At 43.8% G+C, this 25,425-nt stretch overlaps 1 protein-coding gene across 2 annotated transcripts; it reads right to left on the minus strand.

Moving 5' to 3' along the window:
- Positions 1-151: 151 nt before the first annotated feature.
- Positions 152-24,318, minus strand: LOC148835930 (MORC family CW-type zinc finger protein 3-like). Of its 2 annotated transcripts, XM_088914823.1 has the most exons (18): positions 24,207-24,318; positions 17,628-17,700; positions 15,021-15,153; positions 14,578-14,795; positions 13,978-14,119; positions 13,646-13,793; positions 13,110-13,238; positions 12,452-12,574; positions 11,730-11,827; positions 10,666-10,773; positions 9,506-9,634; positions 8,789-8,860; positions 7,967-8,009; positions 6,366-6,470; positions 5,450-5,565; positions 3,720-4,611; positions 2,902-3,062; positions 152-2,120 (listed from the first exon to the last, which is right to left on the minus strand). In XM_088914823.1, exons 1-18 carry the CDS (start codon positions 24,243-24,245, stop codon positions 1,970-1,972), a joined length of 2,880 nt encoding a protein of 959 aa, XP_088770949.1. In that variant the 5' UTR covers positions 24,246-24,318; the 3' UTR covers positions 152-1,969. The 2 variants fall into 2 exon arrangements, with proteins under 2 accessions (XP_088770949.1, XP_088770950.1); XM_088914824.1 differs by lacking the exons at positions 17,628-17,700; positions 24,207-24,318 and adding an exon at positions 15,847-15,866.
- Positions 24,319-25,425: the final 1,107 nt, after the last annotated feature.

Consider the following 25,425-nt stretch of genomic DNA (forward strand, 5'->3'; position numbering starts at 1 on the left):
ATTTCTTACCACTGTTATTAACAGTCAGGAGACAGCAGGATGGGGCTGAAGGATATTGACCCGATACAGTTGTCCTCAATGTTTTCCCAGAGAAGGCAGAGTTACAGTACAAGACAAGACGAAGCTACAGGACAAGAAGAAGCTACAGCACCAACGCAAAATGGCAGTTTATTTTAAAAAAACATAAAAAATAAATTTACATACAATCTGAAAAATGAAGTGTCAATCATTTCATTGTGGCAAAAACTCTTTTTCATTCCATTATTGCTATACATATATTTTGGTTTCAGAATCAAACAAGTTTTGTCCATTAAAAAAAAGGTTTCATTGCATTATACATCTGTTATCCTTCTCCCAGGATCAAGTACAAAAAAAGGTTTAAAAATCAAAATGAACATTCAGATGGGAATAAGAAATTTGTTGTACCAACTTCTTTGCTGGTAAATTGCATATTGTCCCTACAACAGCTGTTTAGACAATACCATAGTCCTTATGTTAATATACATAATATTCCACAAAAATAAGCACTGGTTCCTGCAGTTAGTTCATCTGGAGTCTTACCTAATGTTCTGCTCTCATCACAGAACTTAACTAATGGAGAACGATGAAGGGGCACTTGAGCCCAGGTGGAAATCTTCTGACGGAAAATTCTCTTCTTCGTAGAACAGAAACCCAAATGCTACATTTAAACCTGTACGAGAGCGAGTGGCAGCAGCTGTTTGCTCCAAATCTCACTGAGAACCCGTGGACACAAAAGGCTCAGGTACGAAGGGAAGACTTAGCGAAACACTTCAACGGAGCACCCCGGCATATCATCCCAAAAACACTGCAACTCTTACTAAAGCAAAGCTTCCAGCTCTATCCATATATTTAAGGAAATAATTTAACAAGGACCATGGAGTTAGTTCCCATTTTCTACATTTTCTGTACAAAGATACAGGAGTTCATTTCATTTACAAGTTGACTTGAATATGCACAAAATAAGCAGCTTTTCTGCCACATTACAAATCCAGGTGAGAGATTACACGGAAATAAAATGGTACTTTATGATAAATGTGTTCTCTAAGCAGTGTGTGTATGTGGAGATGATGCATGATACGAGAGAGTAAGACAACTGTTTCAAACTGCCGCAGAGCCCTTGTGGAGGAGTGCTGTGCTCTTGGCCCACATGAGATGTCCAGCACAGTCACTGCATTTACATGCAGGGATTGGGCTACAAAGCAGACGCTGGACAGCAAGTCTGGCTTCAGGCACATTAAGCAGGGTCCCAGGACAGGAGTCCAGTATTGCGGTAGAAACAGGAAATACGTCTCTGCTCCAAAATGCAGGGACCCATGAAAAAGGGAAAATGGGAATCGTACCGTACCAATCGTACCGTAAAAGCATTACCCAAGAAAGGTGCAACTCCCTGACCCAAAAGTTTCAATTCCATCCTCTTGCCTGATCCCACCTCATGTCGCTCCCACAGCTGTGCAAAAGCCGTACAAGCAGTGCGGTAGCTTCCTTTAATACGGCAATATTCTCTCCCTCCAGACTTGTGGCAATTGGAAACAAAATCGACAGACTGTGCCAAAGTGTTGTTTAGTCTGTGCAATATTTGTGCTTCTACAACTGTTGCGAATACATAAAAACGGTCGCAGAAGAAGAAAATGAATAAAATGAAGATTAAGTCTTTAATAACTACACTTGAAAGCATGAATTTGGTGTTTAGACCTTGAAAATACCAGGCTGACAAAACATCAGAGCTGACTGGTTGAATGTTAACAGCTTAAAATGAAGGATGCCAACATTTGATTAACAACGTCCATTATTTTCCTAGTAAGAAAACGCACATTCGGAGTTTTTGATTCAGACGTCAAAAAATGAGGTAAAAGCAGGATGCACTGAACTCCCCACAGAGAGCAAATCGAAACGAAGCTGTCCGCTTCCTTGCGCAAGGCTGACCGGGGTGATCGGCACCAGCAGAGAGCTACGTCGAGCTACACAATGTGACTTGATCCAGAACCTGATCCAAGATCTCGTCAATGACGTCGCTCTCGTAGTTCACTTGCTCCAGGTCCAGGGCTGGGACGAAGGTCACTAGCAGCTTTCCGATGCTCATCCGAAGAGATCTAAGTCTCCTGTGGGAACAGGGAATAGAAGGCCTTTAGAAAACAATTAACGGCAATTATAAAACCACTTGGCTAACCGCAGAGCCATACACTTCCTGGAGCATTGTCTCTGATCGGTGCCATTAACCACCTCAGAGAGATTATAAGCTTGTCAGCTTTGATCAGATTGTATTACAGCAAAGATCCAATATCTCCAGTGGTCTCCCAATGTTCTGCAGATCCCAGAGCAGGACGAATATCAGGGAGGACCTTGCTACCCTAGGAGCAGGATGAGAGTCTCTCCTCTTGGAGAGGACCTGTGCCTGGCAGTGGAGCACCACACACTGGAGCTAGACCACCCTCCTCTAGTGCAGCCACACCCAGGTGCATCACACTCAAGTCCAGGAGGGACTTCTATCCCTCATTTACTCAATTACCTTATTAACTGCACAACAGTGTTTCAGCAGCATTAAAAAAAAACACAGAGTCTGTGCAGCTCAGACTACAGTTAGATCAATTCAGCCTTAAGCAGAGGAATCGTAACGAATACAGATCCATTAAGAAAATGAGCTTGGTCTCTCACTGCTGCAGAAAAGATTTTCTTTGCAAAGTGGTGATGAAGGGGGGCAGGCTAGAACTTCAATCCTAATTCTCTGTGAAGCTGGGTATCAGAACAGACCTTAAAAAATAAAGAATGCAAGCTACTAGTCTCAAGTAGTCTCAAATATTTAATACTCCCTTAACAAGGAGGCATGAAATGGACTGAAAGGTTAATTAATCAAGGCTGAAGACCAGGGTCCAGACGTCTTACCAGCTGTCTTCTGCAGATGGGCTTGGCTCTCCATCCGTGCTGGAACTGCAGGCTCCGTTCTCTGCCTGTCTCTCCATTTTACAGGTCAGGTCATCGACGGCCTTCTTCAGCTCTTCGCGCTCCGACAAGATCCTGGCTTTCTCCGTCTCCAGCACCTCGACCTAAAAAGAGTGGGGACGTGATGAAGATCGCCGACTGGAAAATCAAATACCAGTCCGACAACTAAACTGCCTCTACTAAATTCCGGATAGTTTAAAAAATTAATTTTACAAAACCCCCCCTTTTTTTTTAATCAGTGTACTTGTGTATAACATTCCTTTTCATATGGGCAAACAAGCCAACACCCATCGGCTGAAGGTGCAAGGACATGTATTTTCACATGCAATAGAGCCAGGGCTGGAATGAGGGGTCTGCAGTCGGTTATCATTAAACAAATGAACAAAATGAATCTAAAATAAAACTATTTTACAAACACGATTTTTGTTCACCACAAAGTACACATTTCCAATAAAGTTCTAATTGATAAGGGCATTGGACTGGGCTCATACCTGAAGTCACATTATTCTTACTATCCTGCCTCTTGACTTTGAAATGCTTCGGTGTGCAGTAAAAGTTTTTTACTGTATTGCTGTTTTGAATGAGTTGAAAAGGGCATGTGCGGTTTTAGTCTAAACAGAAGAACTTTGTAACTCCTGACATTCCAAATTATTATTATTTAAACATTATTTAAAACGATACCTTCTTCTCATCATGAACCAAGACGTTAGCTTTATTTTCCAAGAATAGAGGGAGCTACAACATCCTAATGCTGGACTTACCTTCCTCTTGTATTCGTCTCTCTCTCCTCCACACCTGTCCAGGTCTCTGAGGAGGGAATCCACCTGCAGAACCAGGTCATCGTCATTTGGGCTTGAACAGTCACTACAAGTGGATTTTGTGGCCTGCAGGGTGTCGCACTTCTTTCTGAGCTCCTGCAGTTCCTTCTGGAGCTGCTCATAGTCCCTCTGCAGCTCCCCGAGGCCCGCCTGACACGAATCGGAGCCGGGCGCTGGCGTCACGCCCCCGCCCACTTCCTGCCAGTCAGTCTCCGTGGCCTGATGGCACACCTCCTTCTTCATGAGCTTCTGCGTCAGCTCCTGCACCTCCTTCTCTAAATCCACCACCTGGCAGGTCAGCTTGTGGGTCTCGTCTTTGTAGGTGTCCCGCTCCTTGGCGGTGGTGTGCATCAGTCCCATCAGCTCGTCCTGCTGCGCCTGGGCCTGCGTGAGCTCGCCCTGCAGTCTCGCCACCGAGTCGCTTGCCGGCCCCTCCCCCTGCGGCTTCCCCACGATCGCCACCCCCCCGGGGAGATGGTCCAGCTGCTTCAAGACGGGCTTGACGTCAGTCTGGGTTTCCGCGGACTGCCGGTTGCCGCAAGGGGCTGGGGAGGTCGAGGGGGCGGCTGCTGGCGTTTCAGTGGGGGCCTCCGGGACGGCGTCACTGCTGCACTCCATATGCATGCCCGTCTGCTCCGTGCTGCTCCGGCGCTCCACTTTGACCTTGGCGAGGTCAAACGCAGTCTTTGGCTTCGGGGTACTCTTATCTTCGACAATAACAAGATCCATGTCAATGTCGCTAGGCTCCGCAGTCACTGCTCCATTGTGCACGCCATTCGTCTTGGGCTTCTTCACTTCTGAGCTGCTTGATTCCAAAGGCAAAGTGCGCTTTGTCCTGAAAGGAAGAGATATATTTCCGTGCTGAGGTGACATTAACAAGAATTCAGTTCTGCTCTTGAACAGACCCAATTACTAACTACATGCCACTTTGACACAGTGAATATGAATGCTGTTTGAATATAGATTTGGGCACACACCGTTTTACAGTACAAAATACTTTGCAAAACAAAAACACAGGAAAGGTCATAAATGAAAGGAAGTAACTTTGGAAGGAAGTCCACCTCCCTCATTTGGCTGTATGTAGGTGATTGAGCCACATACTGTACTTCAACTGTTTTCTCAAGAATCAGCTTTGACAACATGATGGCTCAGGTTGTCCCACACACACACATCCGTAAAACTGGCATAAAGAGGACTCGAACCCATGAGTGTGGATTCTGCAAGTCCATACTCTGATCCTGTTGGTGCCATGCCCACTGTCGAGACTAAATATACCCAAGAAAACATAAAGAGTGTGCAACTATCACACAGGGACAAGTAGCTCAGCTCCTCTAATTAAGCACTAATCAAGTTCATTCACTTGATGTGATAATGAGCAACTCAGTTCAAACATTAGGTGAAAAAGAAACATGACAATGTAGTAAACCTTGAGGGCTGGACTTGGTCTTGCCAAGTATAAGAAAACCACAGAGAGGCTTTGTCTAACTTTAGGCTTTGTCTGTTATTATTTAGAAACATACTCCAAAATCAAGGTTACTGAGTGCTTCTAGAATCAACATTTTTAACATGTCCAAGCTACGAAGTAGGGCTGCTAATCTGAGGGAGCCCACAAGAAGCAGCACATGATCCCTGCCCAAGCCCCAGCAAGTTCAACCTCTCTTGTTCTCCCACACCTTGCTCCCTCAGAAGACAGCGAGCGTACGTTCGTGATCATCGGCATGCCGCTGTTCCTGGCGGGAGGCGTTGCTGGTGGAGAGGACACCTGGTGTGGAAGAGTCACCTGGAAGTTCTGAGGGAACAAAAAAAACAAAACAATCTTGGACCAATCCTGCATTGGATTCACTTGGGGAAAACCAGCAATGTTTCTTGGATCAGACAGGCAATAAAAGTGCACTCTTGGAGGGGCTCATCTCAGATCGGTAAATCTTTTTATCACCAAGTTCTAGAGGAGTGGATATGTTAGAAGTGCAACAAATGGATGTGGGAAATAAATGCATCTTCGTATATAAAAATGATCAAAATTCGATTTTACATGTTAAATTCACTAGAGATCACCTCATCTAGAGTTATACTTATGTTTTATGTTTGAGATTTTGAAACCCAGTATCAATATTTTCTTTTGCCATTTATTCTTATTCAGATTATACAGGGAGATTTTTCTTATATTAGTCATTACCTTATACAATGACTAATCAAGACCTATTTAGTCATAATGACAAAACCAAAGAACAATGAAGCTAATAAGAGACTAACAAGCACTTCTTCAATTAACGGCAGTCTGGAAGCCACCGAATTTGGCCATTATTACAGGTATCATACAGTTTGAGTGGGCACACTAATGACTTTGAATGTGGCATTAAGTCTCACTTACCCCTGCATATCTATAAAGAAGCACCACGATCTCATTTTCTGGTCTGGAAACATTGAGTTCCTATTACCCCAGAGAAGAACAGGCCAAGTGTCTAACCTCTTCTCTTCCTCATGTCCTGTCTGAGTATGGTTTCTAGGTCCTTCAGCTGACGGTTTAGGTTCCCTGACTGTCACCCACTATTCAAAGAGGCAGTCCCACTTCACCTGTTAACCACTCACATTTTCACGGAGCTGTCGCTTCAAGACTTCGTGGTCCTGCTGGAGCTGCTTCTCTATCTTGCTGTACATAATCTGCATTTCTGCTTTTCTCTTCTCCTCTTCCTGCTGCAAGGAGAAATCAGACGTGACCTGACAAGATCTTGGCAATATCAGGGATGCAGACTCCAGACATGGCGCCTGAGACAAATGGGGTTAACCTATCCTATACCAAAGAACAGGGCCCAAGTTAACTAAACCGCTCACTGATGAGTCCCCAAACACAACCACGAGAGGGCTAAAGATAAAGGACATTTCACCTCCTTAATCTTATTTAAAAAAAGCTGCAATCAGACTAGGCCAGAAGTATCACATTTACGTTCATCTTTCCATAGTTCAACAAAAATGAGTCTCCATCTCAATCGCTCAACAGGAGCACAAAGATTATCAATGAGAAAAGGCCAATAGTACCAACTGACTGCTAGCAGCTAATTGGTCAAATAATCTCCGTATTCCGTGTCTTGATTGAAGCCAGGGTATCATGAAAACATGATACGGGCAGCTTGCTCCAGACTCCCAATCCTTTGCTTTTAAAGAATTCCTCCTGTTCACAGATTTAAAAGCACTTTTTCCATAGTTTCCACTTGTGTCTTCTATTCAGATATCCCTGGTAATTCTGAAGAAATCTGTCAATGTCTTTGAGGATTCTGAAAACTTGAAAAGAGTTTCAGAATTTTCAGTCTGTCAGTGTAGGATTCTTCTTTGAACCCATGTAATTATGGCACAATATTAAATTTTCTGGCAATGTGGTAACGTGGTAAGTTGTATGCATTTGTATACAATACAGCTGCATTATATGCAATGTTCTAAAGCAGGTGCTTCTTGTGCACTGCACAATTATAGCACATCAACCTTGATTTAAATTCTAAACTTTTAACTATATACTCCAACAATCTGTATAACCCAGTCAAGCTCTTCAAAGTCAGCAGTGAAACATGAACCAGGCAACAAGATGAAACTATAGGAACGTACATTTTAAAGTGCAAAAGAGGTGAAACGTCTTTACTCAAAGTGCTGTAGGAAGAAAAAGCTACTTAGCCATGTTATTAAATGCCGAAACCCTGGATTCTTTCTAGAAACTGCTGGATGAGATTTGGAGGATAAATTACAAAAACAAATGAACTAGAAAACAGATCTGCCTCTTTCTGGCCCTTTTGAGTTCTTCTCAGTTGATTTTGGTGTTGTTCTTCAAGGATTCTGTGCCCCTCTTGTTCCATGTCTGTGCTCAATTGGATTAACTTGTTTGTAAAATGCATAATGAATCACAGACAGATTTTCAGTAGGTATAAAGACCTGTTAACAAGATGACACCAATACTATAGTTACTGCTGAAGCCAAACACCACACTTCTGGGGACAGCTTTAAAAAAACAACATCAAGTCAGAGGAATTTGAAATTTGAAGGCGTGTTATATCTACTATGTCCACAAAATAAGTCATTGACTGTTATTATTCTGGTGTGAAATGAGATAATAGAACATAATTCATATCAGAAGTACAAGGGTGAAAACACACATTTTGGAACTGAACTGCTATATGACCATCCCTACTAAGCGTTATACATACCTGCTGTTTAGTTTTCTCTTGTCTCATCTTATTATATCTCTCCCTATAACAACAAAGAGATACAATCAATTAAAAATGAACAATATATTGGGAATTATAAGAAAAGCAAAAAAAAAGCTTTTTATGTTAAACATTTTCAGTTTTATAAACAGGACTCATCAATCCACTGTATGTTACTGTACTTCCTGCATGAGGCAGAAAACGGGTCAAGAAAAATAAGACACACATCCAAAATAACTTCTATGACTGGGCCCTTCAGATCATGTATGTGCAAAATGCCCGATCTTCATAATGTCTGTGGCAAACACCACTGTAATTTTTTTTTGTCCAACAGCAATGACCCAGCACCACTCAGTAAAAAAAATCAGATCTCTTAACTAGAATTATTCTTCATAACCAACCAAAGACATGATGTTCCCTGAGCAACCACTGGACAAAAAAAAGCAGCAAGGACTTGAACTAGCCTGGCTCCTCAAAAGAACATGATTATATCGCCTGACCAAAAGGAGCACACACACGAGAGAGATGTTCTTGAATTCCATCTGCATGCGTCCATCCATAACCAAGATGAGTGACCCAATAAAAAACTGGCCTGATGGGGTCCTGGCTGGCTTCGGAGAGCAGGCTGGGCGATGCAGCCCAGGGACTGCATGCTCGAACCCAGGTTCTCTCGTGAGCTGAGCTCTTGGCTGTGCTTACTGTGCTGTGGACTCACAGGGTGGATGGTGGAGGAGGGAGCCTTGTTTCCCAATCCCTTACAGTCCAGAAACAGGGGAACACACCAAGACAAAAACCTTTTAATAAGTTCAAATCAAGGCTTACTGTCGCTTGTAGGTTTTGTCATAAGTGGGTTGGGCATCATCATCCTCTGGTTCTTCTTCAACTTGGCAGCTCCTGATGGGGCAGATTTTACCAACGTTTACTACCAAAAGATCTTAGCAAGTTCACAATACAAAAACAGAAGTGTCCTGGACTCCCTGGACGTGGCAATAATTAACAGCGGCTCGTTAAAGAGGTTTTGCTGGGAAAACACCTGAATCTGTTTGACATTCTCTGCAGGTGCTGGTGATGTAGCAGAGAGCAGACTGCTGGCTGCCACTCTCAGGTCTTTCCAGTTTCTAAACTCTGACCGATTTGAATTCTGGCTCAGTCGGACACATGTAATAGCTCTGAATTTTAAATTCACGGAGGCCAGTGACAGGACGCCACCATGTGCTGTGTCCTGACGCAGAGGTGTGTATCATGACCACCCACACGCACATTTGTTGCCGTGCAGTGAAGACTGAAGATAAATACTTTTAAGAAGCAGCTTCTATGATTACAAACCAAGCATCACATGGATAAAGGGAAAAAGGGAAGAAAGAGAAAGAGAGAAAGAAAGAGAAGGAGACCAGGCTACTACTGATGGCAGGACAGGAAGAGGTCTGCTGTCAGGGCGAAGGCAGTAATGTGAGCTGGAGTGAACTTGCTGCACAAGGGGGAGGAGGGAGTTCAGTAGGTCACTGCACTGCAGCAGTGAGCCCCGAATCCCGAGGTTACCTGAACTGTGTATCGGGGTTCATCCGGCAGTACCACTTATCGGGGAGGCTGGCAGGGTTGATGCCATCTGGCAGCTTCCTCCACTTCAGACACTCGTCGCACTGCACCCAGTTCTGATCCGGCCGCTTCCTGGAAGAGACGCCACACCTGGAGGTCAGGACACAGCCCACTGCCCCTGCCACGCTCCGGTTCTCCATTCCCATTGGAAAGACATTACTAGGATTGCTGGATTAGGCAACACTGGGAACACACGAAGCCCTTATATCTCTTAGCAGGAACATTACGCCGTCTGTCTGTGCAGTAAAAAAATATCCTGCTAGCGTCTTTTCTCCTTTACTACACACTCCAAATATAAAACAGAATGCTATACTTCTGGCATTCTCAATACAATATAATAATAACCTATTTCATATAGTGCCTTTAAATGAGGCTTCTCAAAGCACTTAATGCATTTACAATATTATTTTTCCCCATTACTCTCTATAAGAACAGGGGATATAGTAAGATTACAAGGGTACACAATTCAAATTGTCAAAGTCTTTGAAAGGATCATGAATTAGTCAACCCAGTGTACTTTCTCAGAATTAAGTAAGGAACGCACACCAGAGGGTACAAGTGGAAACTACTTGGAAGTGAAGTTAGAACTGAAAATAGGTGACACTTTGTCGTAAAAAGCTTTCTGGGACTCAAACAAGCACCCAGCCCTGTTGGTGAATATGATTCACTGTATTCTTTCTTGGATCAATTTGTTACTAATTACCAAACATGTTAGTTGGGACAAATGACCACTTTGTAGCCTTTATTAACAAATGACAAGAAAACAAGGCATTACTGTACTGCTAAAGAATCTGGAAAAACAATTAAAAAAAAACCTTGTGGAACGGATTCTCTCCAAAATCACTCAGGTTTGAGTTAAAAAATAATATGAACAAAATCAATTAATTGCATACAAATGGACAGGTGGGTGTGACAATCCCATTGAGTGTAGTTATTGTCCTATACTCATCGTTATGCATCAAATGATCCAAAGACTTCTTTCTTCGCTGAGATCCAAAACCCTATCAGGGGCTTGAATCTAGGTGGTACTATACACCATTATTGAGTGCCATAGCTGCAAAGCAAATGATTACTTCTTAATACAAACTGAAACTGATACTTACTCTGTGTCTTCAACTGGCACAGTATTGTTAGGATCATCTTTAGTGCGTTTGTATCGTATTTCATTCCAATACTCTGCTAGTTTTATGCCCAAATTATAGATAGTTTTCCTGGAACACAAAAGGAATAAATAAAAGTTACAGATGGTATAGAACTATTCACAGCGCTCTGGCCAGGTAAAGGTTATCCAACATCCCAAAGCAGACAATAAGTGCATGCTGTGTGGAAGTAAGACAACTAAATACACTGATATCTAACCCTAAACGAGTGCGCAGTGCACTCTATCCATAATGTCAATGTTACACATTTTCTTTTCCCCATGCAGCTCAAATTTTCCCCAACGATGATAAACACGCATAGAACTGTGACTACATGGAAGTGCGTTTAAAAATCGAGAAGAGGAGACATCTCTTTATGCAAAAGGTTTTGAAAAACTAGAACAAGCCACCCCGCTATCGTACTGGAGCCAATACCCTGGCTTCTTTCAATAAATAGTATGATGAGATCCTTGGATCAATTAACTAACACCTGCATGGGCTGAATGGCTACTTGCATCACTAGCCTTTATGATCATCTTGCATACATGTGCTTAAGTAATACAACAGTGCAGAATTAGATACAGGAAATTAAAATAACCGTACATGTATTAAGTCCTCTCTTAGGGCTATGTGCCAAAAGACTTGAGCTGTTTTTCCCAACTGTTGCACAGATGTCTAAATGACACAGCAAGCCAATGTAATTACTCAAAGCAAACCTGAGTCAGCAGAAAGGTAGAACAGAGCAGCCAGACCTTTAAAGGCAAGTGATGACACCGGTCTCACCTGGAGGGTGAGCAGCACAGCCAAATTCTGATACCTGGACATTGCTCCTAGCTTTTACACTTCAGTAGGAGGACAGAAATGTACTGGAGTGTCAGTAGTGCCAAGCAGAAAGCACTTAGTTCAATGCATTTCTTAACTTGGTTTAACATTCTTACTTCTTCTAACTATATCAGAGTCCTGCGTACGGGACCAAATACTTTTAGGAAATCATGAACAGCATATGGAAAAATAACTCCAGTATTTACCTGTATTCATCAGTGTAGTCAAAATCTTGTTTATTGTGAGTAGGCTTCAGAAAGTTGCACTCAATCACTCCAACTACCCCCACGCCCATGTTGTTTGCCTGCACGAACAGGGGAAGACACAGGGCGATGAAGAACAGTGACAGGCAGCAGCTGCCGTAGAGGCTTGAGGGCGAGATTTAGACCAGGACTCAACTTAAGCACACTGTGGATACGTTCAAACAGGGAGCTCAGCATGCATGTGCTGCAAAGGAGCAGGTAATGGCTTATTCCATTCTGAAAGGGAGAGTGACCAGGTTTGGAGCCTTCTCCATGGCCGAAATGTGTCACTTATCTTTTCAGCATGGTATAAACCTTTATCTGTCACGCTGTGGAAAGCAAACATGAACCCCGACAGTCTAGCGAGTTGGAAGTCATCCTCCAGTGCTGGGCCAGGAACCTCCAAGAGAGCAGGCCTTACAGCAGCAACAAACGAATCCTGTTTTTAACCAGCTCTGACTTGCATTAGTCCCTTGTCGTGTTGATTTTACACTTGGATATGACAAGAGTGGCAGATTTCTATGGGAACCCTACGGGCTCGATTCTTTGTCCAAGCTGCAGTGATCAGCTTGTTGTGTGAGGGCTGGGCATTGTTTTTTTTTGGACCCAAGAAACTTTTCTGTTAAAGCTTGAAATGTAAATGATAAAACACATCTCCAGGAACCGGTGGCAAGACATTTATTTACCTTGAGCTGGCAGCCCACTCTCTCGTACGCTTTAATGAGTCGGTTTTTGTGGTACATCAGTATTCCGTACTGCTCCTTGCTCTTTGTGTTGTATCCAAAAGTGATCCGGACACTCTTATTATTCTGAAGTTGGGAGTTCAGGAAAAGAAGTCAGTCTGTTGTGGGGCAACAACAGACAACGGAATATCTTACAACATCTTCTGTGCAAGTGACTGCACTTCAGTGTCAGGGACTGAAGACACCAGATCACAGTAGCCAAGTTTTGTAAAAGAAAGGCGCCTTTGTCCCTTTACTCAGTGCTAACTCTCAAGAAGTATGCCTGTGTACCTCCATATAAAAATTATTTGATCACAAATGTTCTTAGCTTGGTTCCCGCTATGGCACTTGAAAACCAGCCAATCTGTCTATTGTTCATCCCTAAGAAATGGATGGAATCAGTTTTTGTAACTCTGAATCTACACTAACTAAAGCAGTATGCAGCAGTTGCCTAAGCCTTGTTGAAGTGAGCAGGTGTGTGCAGTAAAGATGATCCAGAGAAAATATTCCTCTATTTCTTTTCTTAATTACATGCACTGTATCATTCTTGACATATCCTACATTATAATGCAGCTTGAAAAGGAGCACGCTGAAATGTGGATTTGCACTTTGCAAAGGATACCAGAAAGGATGGTTTGTAGTTGTCTTTTGCAATGAAGGCAAGACTTTTGGAGATGAGCTGTGTTTTCACTTTTTGTCCTCTCAGAATGACCAGCATTCGAGGTTTAAGGTATAAAATACTGCAATATGCCTAAAAAAACACAAAGAACAAAAACAAACTTTTATTAGCCTCAACAGCCTAATATTTATTATACTAGACTGGTGAAAAGTTACCAAGTTCATCTGAATGAATAACCTATTGCACAGCATACACTGTCAAGGAAATCCCCTTTACGCAGGCCCTACAAGATATGCTTTTCTGTGGGCTTCACTATTTCATCATTTGCCTTCCTATTTATATTTATTTTCAAAGAAAGCTGACAACCTCTGGGGTGTTGCATATAAAACATGAAATTCTCTATAAAGGTGTCCCCAGTGTAATTTTAGCTTTGTATTGGTTTAGCAACCCACTAGATATCTTGAAGCGATGTATATTTGGGCCATGACCCTCAGCTTAAGAAAAAGCAGCATTGCTAAACACGTGATGGTCTTACTCACCCGTAACGAGTAGTCACTCTCTGGCACCGACTGCTCGTGTCGCTCCTGTTTTTTATACTTCTCACTGGAATTGTCCAACACGTCCGCAGGAATCCGGATATCGTACTTATCCGTGTCAAAATCAAACTCCATCTTCCCATTGGACATCCTGCAAAGCGATGCAAGTGTACCATGAATGTCCCGCATCACTTCAACCTACCAGGTTGCAGGCAGAGTTGCGTTTGCACGCTTGTAACCGCCTGGTAAGCTTTTGAGGAAACCTCCGGGACGCCAGTTTCACCAGCTCTCGTACTGTTTCACCCTGTGCGGGCGACGGCTGCTCAGAGACGTACTTCCTTAAGTTCCAGATGATGATTCTGGTTCCGTGCTTTCCCATGACGGCGTCCAGCTCCGCCATGAGCTCCCTCTCGGTTCTGAAAAGGGAGTGTTGGAGAATAGCGTCCAGGCTGGCCCTGGAGTCCTCGGTCACCAGGCGTAAGGGCTGGGGTTAAGGATAATATCCCGGACAAACAGCAGAAGCAACACGTGGAGAAGACTCAACCATTTCTGAGCAGCTGTTATTCCAAAATGTTAGCTTTTTGCTTGTTATTTCGCTGCTTAAGTCACTTACGAATAAATTATTTAACACTGACCACTGTAAAAACACTGCACATAAAACACAGAAGGGACAGAAGTGAAAGAATTAAAAGTCCAATCAATAAAGTGTAAATAAGGTAACAGTACATGGCAGTGTTCATTTTTAAAAATGATATTTTCCGGCCTTGACCTTATCTGTCCTTGTACAGCCTAAACTTCAGATAACGATGAAACTCTCCATGAAGCATAACCTGGTGTAGAAAAGTTGAACTCCCCCACACCATTTGGTTTTAGCTCCAGTCAGAATGGGCGCACAGCCACCTGAGGAGTCAGCCAAGACGCACAGGAAAGGATATGTCTGTTCTGACAGAAGGTCACGATCGGGACAACGATGTTCTCGGCCTTGGTGGCCTCCAAGAAGGTCTGCGACAGAAGGCCGATGCTCATCGTTTTGCCATTCTTGGTGAACACGAGGGCATCTTTGCCCAGGCGCATCGATCCCGACTTAAACCCATTTCCATACATCCCAACTGGGACGTGTCCGTTTATTGCCTGCTTGTCGCTGAAGCCAAAACTACACAGAGTAAAAAAAACAACTTTTAAGCCCGTTCACCACACGAAGATGACATAACAGAAGATAAAAATGTGGAATCTTTCCTACACGACAGATCAGAAAACAACCAGTTTGACGTGCAGGGTTTCTCCTGAGGAATTGTTTCTCCCTGAAGGAGCAGTATTTTGTACAAGCTAAATAAAAGCCAGAGGTACTAAACATTTGATTTTTAACAACGTCACCAACCTCAGCATTTTATGAATTGTGTCATGGCTCATTCCGTTCCCATTGTCCGTGAACGTCAAACATTCCATGCCCTTGATCAGAGTCTTGTCAATCCAGAACTGCTTGGCATTCACATCTGGATCATAGGCATTATCTGAAACAGACCACCTCATAAGAATTACTAACTTCTTACACACAGTGGCAGTGACAAATGATTTCGGCACCTCTAACCTTCACTGCCCTGCAGATCAGCTGGGGATTTAAGAAACTGCTTCACCAGCTGAATTGAGAAGGAATTTAGGAAAGCCAGGTTCTGCAAGCCTAAAGTAGAATTTAGACAAGACCCCAAGTGTAACACCCCTAATATTAAAAACAATGTTCTGGGATCTTGAAAGACCAAGTCAGCTTACGATCTCATCCGATGGACAGCATCTCTTACAATTCAGTGTTCCTGGCTGGCATACAGGAGCACTGGTTAGGAATGTCTGGTCCAGAGAGAAGAGAGCCACCTACTGGTCACCAACACCATTTACAGCAGGAACCTGGGCTGCCTTAGAGATCTCCAGTTCCAGGACTGACCAAGCTGCAGGGTGGTAATGGTAGTTACTTTTTTAAGGTGACTTATTTGTGATAACTGCTAATTAATGGACAACATCATATGTCAGAAGGCAGGAACTTCCAGGCTTTACAGAAACACTGAGCACATCTATGCTGTAAGTTAGACCACAGAGCACTGAAAACATCTTGTAGTCAAGTTCTGAATATCAGATAGCCGTTGCAAGGTAAAGCACATGCCACCTCGATCAACAGGAACACTTAAGGACAGCCATGATTTTATGAAACATACAGTATTTCTCAGCAATCCCATTTCCAGCTGTCTGGACACCCTGCTTACAGGTGCAGAGAGGACACGTTCGGTCAGGAGGGAGGGCTTCCGACACCTGGGTGCTAGATGAGAAAGGCGGAGACGGGCCAAGGCAAACTTTCAAAACGGACACAAATTCCAAGGAGAGCAAAGGACAACAACACCTGCTTATCTGGCTAATCCATTTGACTGTGATGTCTGCCCCAACGGACGTGATGACCCAACACTGCATGAACACATTTTTAAACCCTGCTGTTATGACTTTTTGTGCTTATATTTTTCTCTGATTTTGCTTGAAATGTTAACGATTCACACCTGAGCGAGAGGAGGCATGGTCTTGATGTTCCACCTGAAAGGTAGGATCTATTTTCTCTATATAACATCAGTCAAATCATCATGAAGTGGCCTTGCACTCTCACACAGTTTCTGTCCTGTTGTTTGACTGCTTGTGCTCATTAATGGACTAACTCTGATGTTTGCTTGACATGTTTGCAGTGCCTTTTTGTGTTTGACTTTCCCCTTTTCCATTGAATTTATTTTTATTTTTTGTAAACAGGGAAGTGAGAGTAGTAAGATACTTTGCAGAAGACTTCTCTTTTGGGGGAAGTTTGCTTTTTTTCGGGATTGAGTCAGAAAGTGTTGGAGTATGTAGGTTTTGTTGGGAGAAAGGAAATAAAGGCCTGTGTTTCGTTTGTAAAATCTGTTGTTTCTTTTATGTTTCGGCTTTTGTTGCATTTATGAATTTGTAACAGAACCGGGGCTTAGGCCTTAACACTACGTCCAGAACTACAGGACTCAGTGGAAACTAAGGGCAAGGACATTTAAAACCGAGAACTGGAGGCACATCATTACACTAAGCTAAAGCGTAGAATAATAGTGTGTAGCGTGGAATTTGAACCCACAACCTTCCAGTTAAACAAGTCCAAACCCATAACTACTGCCCCACTCTGCTGCCCTAGCTGAGACTTATGAGAGTCTGGCACAAGCTCCCCAACCACGCAATAAAAGCCAATAGCCCAGCTGTAGTTGAGAAACTGCTGGACGAGATCCTTGGCTGTCTTGCTACCATAACAAGCCAAATGACCTCCCTTCATTTTCTGAAGTTCATAAGTCAGCAAAAATGCAGGCAAACAAACTGCTGTTAATCTAGCTTCAGCTTCAGTCAGGTTCTGCACCTTCATCAAGCATGACATCTGACTTATTGTTCACCCACAGTGCTGAAAAAGTAAACTGTCAACAGCTATATCACTCGGCAGCTCACAACTGAAGCTCAGCAGGCATGAGCCTAGCCAGTTGGATGGGAGACCCTGGGAAAGCTAAGGTTGCTGCTGGAAGAGGTGTTAGTGGGACCAGTAGGGGGTGCTCACCCTGTGGTCTGTGTAGGATTTGATGCCCCAGTATAGCGATAGGGACACTACCATAAATAAAGACATGCCGTCCTCTATATGAGACGTAAAATAGAGGTCCTGAGTCTCCGTGGTCATGAAAAATCCCAGGGTGCATCTTGAAAAGAGTGGGGGTGTTAACCTTGTCCTGGCCAAATTTCCCCCTGGCCTTAACCATGGCCCCCTAATAAAGTGCATCTATGAATTGGCTTCATCACTCTGTTCTCCTCCCCACTGAGAGCTGATGTGTGGTTAGCGTACTGTGTGCACTATGGCTGCCGTCGCATCATTCAGGTGGGGCTACTCATTGCTGGCGGTGGAGGAGAGTCCCCATTACCCGTAAAGCGCTTTGAGTCGAGTGTCCCAAAAATCACTCACCTATTAATTCAGCGATAGCGCTGAAAGGCCAGGTGTGACTGGTGGAATTTGTGTGCAAGAACTTCGGGCAGAGCTGAAACACAAAAGACAAACACGGGTTACCAGAGGAAAACTCGAACAGAGAAAGCTGGAATACAGAAGTGGTGCAGCACATGCGGTAATGTCCAATCTTTTACAGCAGAAACACATGTGGCAGGCAAACTTCTGGACAGTTCCACTATGTGGGGGCTTCTCACAAGGAGTACACAGGTGTGTCATCGAGTAATGCAAGAAGAAATATGGAACAGGGCGGTGCTGCGTGCCTTCCACAAATACTTACCTCGCTGCAAAGATTTCATATGTTTTGCTGCTGCTTGAGCTTGCAAGCATTACACTTTTAACCTGAAAGGTTGACTAGTAATCTGCTCTATACTGAAAACAGAAAAAAAATCAGACAGCATGTACATAAGTTAGATTTAAAAAAAAAATTAGAACAGTTTCATTTACATTAGTTTTCAATTCCTTTGCTGCACAATGAGTGGAATGAGGGGTTTAACTTTATTTAACTGTCTCTGTAAGATCCACCAGATACTGAACTGCATGCCAGGACTATGGCTGAGGCAGGTGGAGGTTACTTTTCTCTTGGAGCTGTATCATTAAATGTCATCAGTGGCATTCAATCAATTAAGTCTATCATTAAAGGATGGACATACTTCATACCACACCGACAGCTCCTGCACGAGGCCACCCATCCACACTGATATGCTGGGCTAGCAGGATGCTGGTTAGAGATGCCGCTGTGAAGCCAGCAGTGACTTGACTTGCAAAATTGTAGGATTGATATGGGAGAAAGGCTTCAAATACCGACAATACCCCTGACCCTACACAGAGCAGCCATGTATGGGCAAGTGGCAAGACAAGTCATTACTGGAAGAGTTTTTGACAAAGCAGGAAAAGAATATTAGCAGAAGGTTCTGTGGTCAGACAAAACACTACGCTTTTAACTTGAGTTTCACTCTGCAGTTTGGACACTCGCATAGCTCCCCACTCTAATGATTATATTAAACAGCATAGGTCTTCAATGTTTTTCTTGGGGAGAATCAACTTTGGAGGGGATGACAGAAATTCTGATTTAAAAAAAGGGTGGGTGACTGTGCCTACTCCTGTGACACCCCTTCAGAATGAAACATGTGAGGGATGAAAAGATATCGGACTAACAGGAAACATTTGTAAGGACACGATCCCTAATACTGTTGTGTTACACTATGAGGGTTCACAAAAAAAAAAAGGTTGAATATGAAGATAAGAGAGCCCCCCGGGAAGTGAGATAATATCATTTCTTGTTTTTGTAGTTTTTTGCAAACTATGAAGTCTAGTGGCTTGAAGTAGGCTTTGTGCTCAAATATATATAAAGATGCTGCCTGTCCTTGGTCAGTAAGATAATAAGGAGCATGTATTTGGTAAGCTGGCTGTACACCCAGAACATGAAAAGAACTGTTGTCTAGTCTGCAACTTAGATATAATTAATTGGCATGTGTTGCCGTCTTATCATTTGTTTAGAATGTGTCATAGCAACTCTTTGTGTTTTAAGGTATAAAGGACCATCTTCAGCTACTTATTTTTTAAGTCTGGTGGTTGCAAGCCGGACTTCCATATGCATATGAATAAAGGGACTTCTGCTTCACAGACACCTGAACTTTGTCATTTGTTTGACACTACAAATAAGAAGAGCCTGACCAGCCTGCTATTCGCTCGAAAGATCATCAGTTTAGGTGCTTCGATCAAGCTATCCCTAAGAATGAGCAGTCATTAAAAACATCTCCTGGCCCTTCTTCACGGGTAACAACAAGGTATATATAAATATATCTTTGAACAGTATCAAAATTAGCCAGGAGGTTTCAGGGATAGAGACCAAAGGAAACAAAACCCGATTGTTTCTTGAATCACAACTCTTCCATCTGAAAGACGCGAAGGCTGGGAAGGCTCACAGCTTGAAGAAAAGGCCTTTATTAACAGGCCATAGGACTCACTATCGGCATTGTTTACTATGGCTGATGGCACGCTCTGTGAAAACTCTGCTGTGGTCCTGATCAATTGCCCCAACCCTTCAATATAAATCCCACTCAGGGTTGTGATCAACATAAGGCTCAAAAATAAGATTCACAATTCAATATTGTTCGATACTGTGTTCAATATAAGGTTCAATAATAAGGCTGAAGAGTTATATTGACGCAGTGTGAGCAATCCTGCAGAAACTCCCCTGCTCACGCCCTATGTACTGAAGGGGTGCACTACGGCACCTGTCTTGGAAAAGAACAGAGGAAAGGCTATAACGAGAGGCCCATCTGGTCCATTGGGTAGTTAGTACTTAATTAATGCGAGGATCTTAAACAGTGTATTAAAAGAATCTACAGTATCGGCTTTAACCACACATTTGGGTAGCCTGTTCCAGATTCCCACAAGCCTCCGTGTGAAGAAATGTCTTCTATTTTCAGTTTTAAATGCTCGTTCACACAGTTTCTCCTGGAGTCTTCTGCTTTGTGTCTCACTGTTCGTTCTGACCAAATCTGCTGCATGAGCACGAATACACAGGAAAGTCAATGAGTCACCACTTGTCAGATGTTTTCAAACTGCTCCCAGCTACTGCAGCCACAACACACAGGTGTGGCCACTTCACTCCGGCACCTCCTGACTCATGCATGCCCTCGTACCTCAGTTTGCATATAACGTGTACAAGACACGACTCTGTGTTCAAAACAGATGCGGCCGTGCCTGGAAAATTACGCCACTAATTATTTCACAGCACCAAACCCCAGCCAACATTAAAACTGCATTTCCACTCACTTCCAACTGAAATCGAGGTTACCGGATTATGCAGATCTCAGTTACTGCTAGAAACACACACAGCAGAATTTGAAGAAGCCATCAATTTCTGGATCCACAGTCAACTCAAAGTTTTCACTTGAAGTAATTATTTTATAGGGCTGCCCTGGTCCCCTTTTTCATAAATATTATAAGACAGGGAACCTCAGACACTGCTTTGGCAAACATCAGTTACATTAGCAAACTTTTGCAGCCAGTTTAAAGAGCACTCTATGGTCACTACAAGGAGCCAATCAACAGCACCAGATCCACTTTCCACTCCAGGAAATGAAGCTGTTCAATTGTTATACAATTAACAGCAAGAACACATTCATAACTGGCAAGGGTCTCATCCCTTTCCACACTTCTAGTCCGGCACAATGATAATTGGTTCAAAACAGACAGCATTTGTTCTGCAAAGGAACAGTTAAAGGTTTATTCCACGCTGAAAGGAAAGGAAAAGAGACACACAATGTTTCGGCTGTGGAGCCTTCTTCAGGTGCGAGGTTAAGACTTTCTGGGCCCAGTGTTTGGATGGGTTTCAGGTCCTCTCATCTCACGTTTCGCTGACTGCTGCCTTCATTATATACGGCACCTCTCCTGTCAAACTACCCTCTGACTTGTCTGACAGGATTTGGGCCATAGTGAACAGTGGAAAGGTCTCCCTCTGGAGGGTGAGAAACACGGGGGTGTTTTAATCAGCAGCCGTTCAGAAATCTAAACATGAGGAACCCATGACACGGGAGAGCTGTTCTGCAGCCTGCAGGGCAACTAGTGCTGCAGAGAAGAGCGAACAGGAAGCTGCAGATGACAGACTGTTTCATAAACCAGCCAGGTAGTGACGGTTCCGTCGGCTGTGGGATGTGACTGCGGTAAGACAGCGACTGTGCAGCCCGTTTTCATCTTGGTTTTTTATTATTTAAATCAATCTGTAAGGCGGGGTCATACATCCCACTGTTAGTGAAAACCCACACAAAGCTCTACAGTGGCAAGAGCTGTGTCCAGAGGGACACTGGGCAACAGAATACTGACTTGTAGCCATCCTCACTGCCGTCTGGAAGAGGCCATGATAAATGTGCGCGGATTATCAGGAGTCAGCAGCTCATGTCGAGTTTCACTTTCATCTGCCCTTCCTCTTTTTCAACGAGTGGCGCCAATTTCATAAGGCTGCACTGCAAAGTGAAATTCAAAATAAGCTAAATGTTTTGAAGGTAACAGGGTACCTAGACACCTACAAGCAATCAGGACACAATTTCCCCAAATCCAAAGAGTTTTATTGACATGACTGACAAATTAGTGTTGCCAGAGCAGAAACAATTAACGGGGAATTTATAGTACAAAAATAAACATATTGGACCTTTACTTCCACACATCACATAAAATATTACTGTGAGACAGGCTCACTCTGCGTTCGTCAGGCTGTGACAGGAGATCGCTCTGTGGAGTTCCCTCCCCCCGCTGGGTGCAGACTGAACTCACAACACGAGGTGTCAGGCCTAATTAATGCCGTGTTTGCAGAAAACACCCTGGCACCCTCAGGATCTTCACAAATCCACACACGCCTCTTTATCATGTAAACTCTGACGTTGTTTTACCGGCAGGAGTTTCTTGATCTTCAGCTGCTAGAGGATTCTACTGTTAAAAGTGACTCCCATCGGCGTGTTCATCTCCCCCTCTGGTTACTGCCGAGTGAGTAGGAATGATCAGTCCCACAGCACACAGCTGCGAGGAGGCACACAGGGGAGAAAACTCAAGAGCTGCAGCCAAGGCTCTGATCGCTTGTAACAGCCTGAGAAACAGACAACGAACCTGTCTCGCAATAATATTTGAGGTAATGTCTGTAAATATCCAATAATATGGTCTTTCTCACAGCTGAAGAAGGCTCCAGGGCCTAAACGTTGTTTTCTTTCTTTTCAGCATGAAATAAACCTATTACTTGTTCCTTTGCACCCAATAATATGTTTTTTACTGTAAATGTTCTGTTGTGTCTGCTTTGGCAACACTGTAATTGATCGGTCATGCTCGCTGAGTTTGAACGGTGTTCATCACTGCAATCAAGCCCTTGTGACTAAAAGCACATGTCAGTCAGGAAGTGTGACCCGACGAGCTACCCTGAAATGGAGGGAGAGGAGGAATGCCCTGTCACAACACCAGACCAACAAACAGCACAGCCATGGACACTCCACAAAACAGGCTTCCGCCGAGAGACCAGAGAGAGGAAACTGCAGGAAGACTTTCTCAGGGCTTCAAGAGGAAACAGCAAAAGGAGATACATACAGCATCTGAACTAAAGAAGAGCAGTGCTGGAGTTTGGAACACACAGCAGGCTTCCTTCCGAGAAAAACCTTAGCGAAAAGGTTTCCAAACTTTTCTGCCTCATGGACCCACATTTGTGGATGAATTTTCAATCATTCGTCCCCATTAAGGACATATGATTTCAATATAACATCATAAAAGATGTATGACCACTGCACATTCTGGGCACCGGAGTTACACTCTGAGTAAGCAGCTAGACCCAGGGATGTGCCAGAGAGGGCAGACTTTCACTGAATGGAAAGTGAAACTCAGGCGTTTCGTCAGACTCAACTGAAATCCCTCCCTTTCCAGGATAAGGAAACCTTAGGGAATGTTTCCCTATTTCCATTTCAAATGGAAACAAGCACCATGCTTTTTTTTTCCCCACCGACACCAGATACACGCAGGAAACGAAACAGGAAGGGAAATGTGGGAAAGACCGTTGCCTTGCTGAAACCCGAGGCCATACTACCTACGTAGGGAAAGCACATCAGACAGAAATCATTCCCATCGAATTAAAGATATCAACCCTGTGGACTTCTTGAGCAAAGCAAACAGAGGGTAACTCCGTGGAAGTGCATTTAAAACCAAAAACAGGTGGCACATCTTTACACAACGGGTAGTGGGAGTGTACAATACCGCCAGCCTCTGCCTCTGCCTCGGCTGCAGAAGGTCTGCGATGAAATTGCTGCGTGACGTCACAAGGCAACCCCACAAAGAACGCACAACTGCGCTACAAGACCGTAACCAGTGTTCTCACCCAAATAGAAAAGACCATATGTAGTGCCGTTTTTCGGGGGGGCTGCAAAAGCGTTTCCAGGGCCTCAGAATATGAAAGCATACGTCGTGTTCGCCGCTGTCAAGTCCATGTGAGGCTAGTAAAAGCGCCCACAGTACACCTAGCAAGAACTGCACATGCACAACAAACAGAAGACTGGACAACCATTGCATTCATAGTGGCGTATCTTGACAGCGTAACTCAAAATCGCAGTTCACCATCTCAAAAAGAAAGCGCTGCCACCAAGCGCCACTCGGGCTGCCCCAACCTCCTACTCTGCTCTTGCCTTCTCGTCTTCCCTAAACAGCCATCGGTCAGACCTCCTTCCATCAGGAACTGACCCGACCGCAGCGCCTGGGGCAGCATTTAGGTTCTGCGGCCAGTACATCCAGATCTGACCCGCAGCCGGTAGCCCATATCTCCCCATTGCACGCTGCCTCTTGAGTCGCAGGTATGTTATCTTGGACGCTCACATTTCACAACACTGTCTCCCCCCGCGGTACCAGCTCCCGACGGAAACGAAGGGAGAGTCTTTTTGTCAACCGGACTCGGGCTCCGCCGGAGAAAAATCAAACCCTTCAGCCATGAAACTGACAGTGATTTAAAAAAATCAGGAAAATAACAGCCATCACGGCTGACGCGATTAAAACGCCAGGTCCACTTACCGCGCTCAGAGGGATCCCCTGCTCCGTCCGTACAGCCATTTTACCCACAGCGAGCTGCTCGGCTCAAAGCAAAACACTCGCCCCAGTGTGATCGGATTCGTATCGCGCAAACTCCGCCGGTCCTGGCTCCGCCCCCCGCCCATCTGTCCCTTTGCCCCCTCCTGCGAACTGATTGCGTCACAGTAGACCTTTCTCCAGAGTTATGCTGGTTTGGTTCTATAAAACTGACTCATTTTAATACTCATTTAAGTGATGCTGCCTGCCCAGGAACGTGTGCTCAGGCGTTTTTAAGCCCACTCTACCTTTAAATGAAGTTAATACAGGACATCGATGTATTAGAGGTTATTACATGGATATGGTATACAGAAATGTACTATGTCCGTTGTTTTTTTAACGTTTATCATTACTTAACCATGTTGTTAAGTAATGATATGTTGTTTTAGCGTTTTCCATTAAATTACAAAAGGCTGCTATAATATATATTATTGACGACCCAGGGCTCAATTATGACCATTTCTGCATTTTAAGTAATCAGTTTAGCACTTTGTAGTATCTAAAGGCAAACTACACCGCAACAGGATAGCCGAGTAGTCTAAAGCACTAGACTCAAAGTTTTTAATACCGTCCGAGATAAACCGTTGTTTTTGCTCTCCATCCGGCAGCGTGTGTTCGCATCCCCACTTCTAACCCTTTTACTTAAAAAGACTAAATATATAAATTTTCACACAAGATTTATATCCTGTCGAGAGCTCCGTGAAGTTGCCCCCCTACAAACAGCACAAACGATGAAACCCCCCCTTATTCGTTAGTGCTGCTTTCGTTTCCGAGATATAGCGCCTTGTTTTTTCGGGTAATCACGTGACTATAAGAAGATTTACAGGTACCAGCACACTCGGTACTTTAATTCTTGAATGTGATAAAACAGTCTAGACTCTAGACAGTACAGGTAAAGTCCAATGGGCTCCTGTGCTTTGACATCCACAGGCAGATGTGTCGTCTTTGTGGTAGAAGGATTATGATTAGAGTACAGAGTGATTTGCAGGGCACTGGGCGGAATGTTGCGGTATTCAATTTATAAGGCTCCAGGTCTGCATTATGGAAGGTGATCAGTAATTGGTAAAGTGGACGTAAAGGGTTTAAGCTCACCACGATCTCCTTGTAAAATAGACAATTTTATGATTATTATAATTGATAGAGACAGCAGCTATATCGCCCTGTA

Source organism: Atractosteus spatula, chromosome 4 (genome assembly GCF_055471065.1).
Source record: "Atractosteus spatula isolate fAtrSpa1 chromosome 4, fAtrSpa1.hap1, whole genome shotgun sequence".
Classification (NCBI taxonomy): Eukaryota; Metazoa; Chordata; class Actinopteri; order Semionotiformes; family Lepisosteidae; genus Atractosteus; species Atractosteus spatula.

Excerpts from the sequence above, each read along its gene's own strand:
- LOC148835930 (XM_088914823.1), bottom strand. The coding sequence starts at position 24,245 with ATGGCTGTACGGACGGAGCAGGGGATCCCTCTGAGCGCG. Across the intron at positions 17,701-24,206 it reads AGGGGATCCCTCTGAGCGCG|CTCTGCCCGAAGTTCTTGCA; the intron begins GTAAGTGGACCT and ends TTTGTGTTTCAG. Across the intron at positions 8,861-9,505 it reads AACCCCGATACACAGTTCAG|GAGCTGCCAAGTTGAAGAAG; the intron begins GTAACCTCGGGA and ends CTGCCCCATCAG.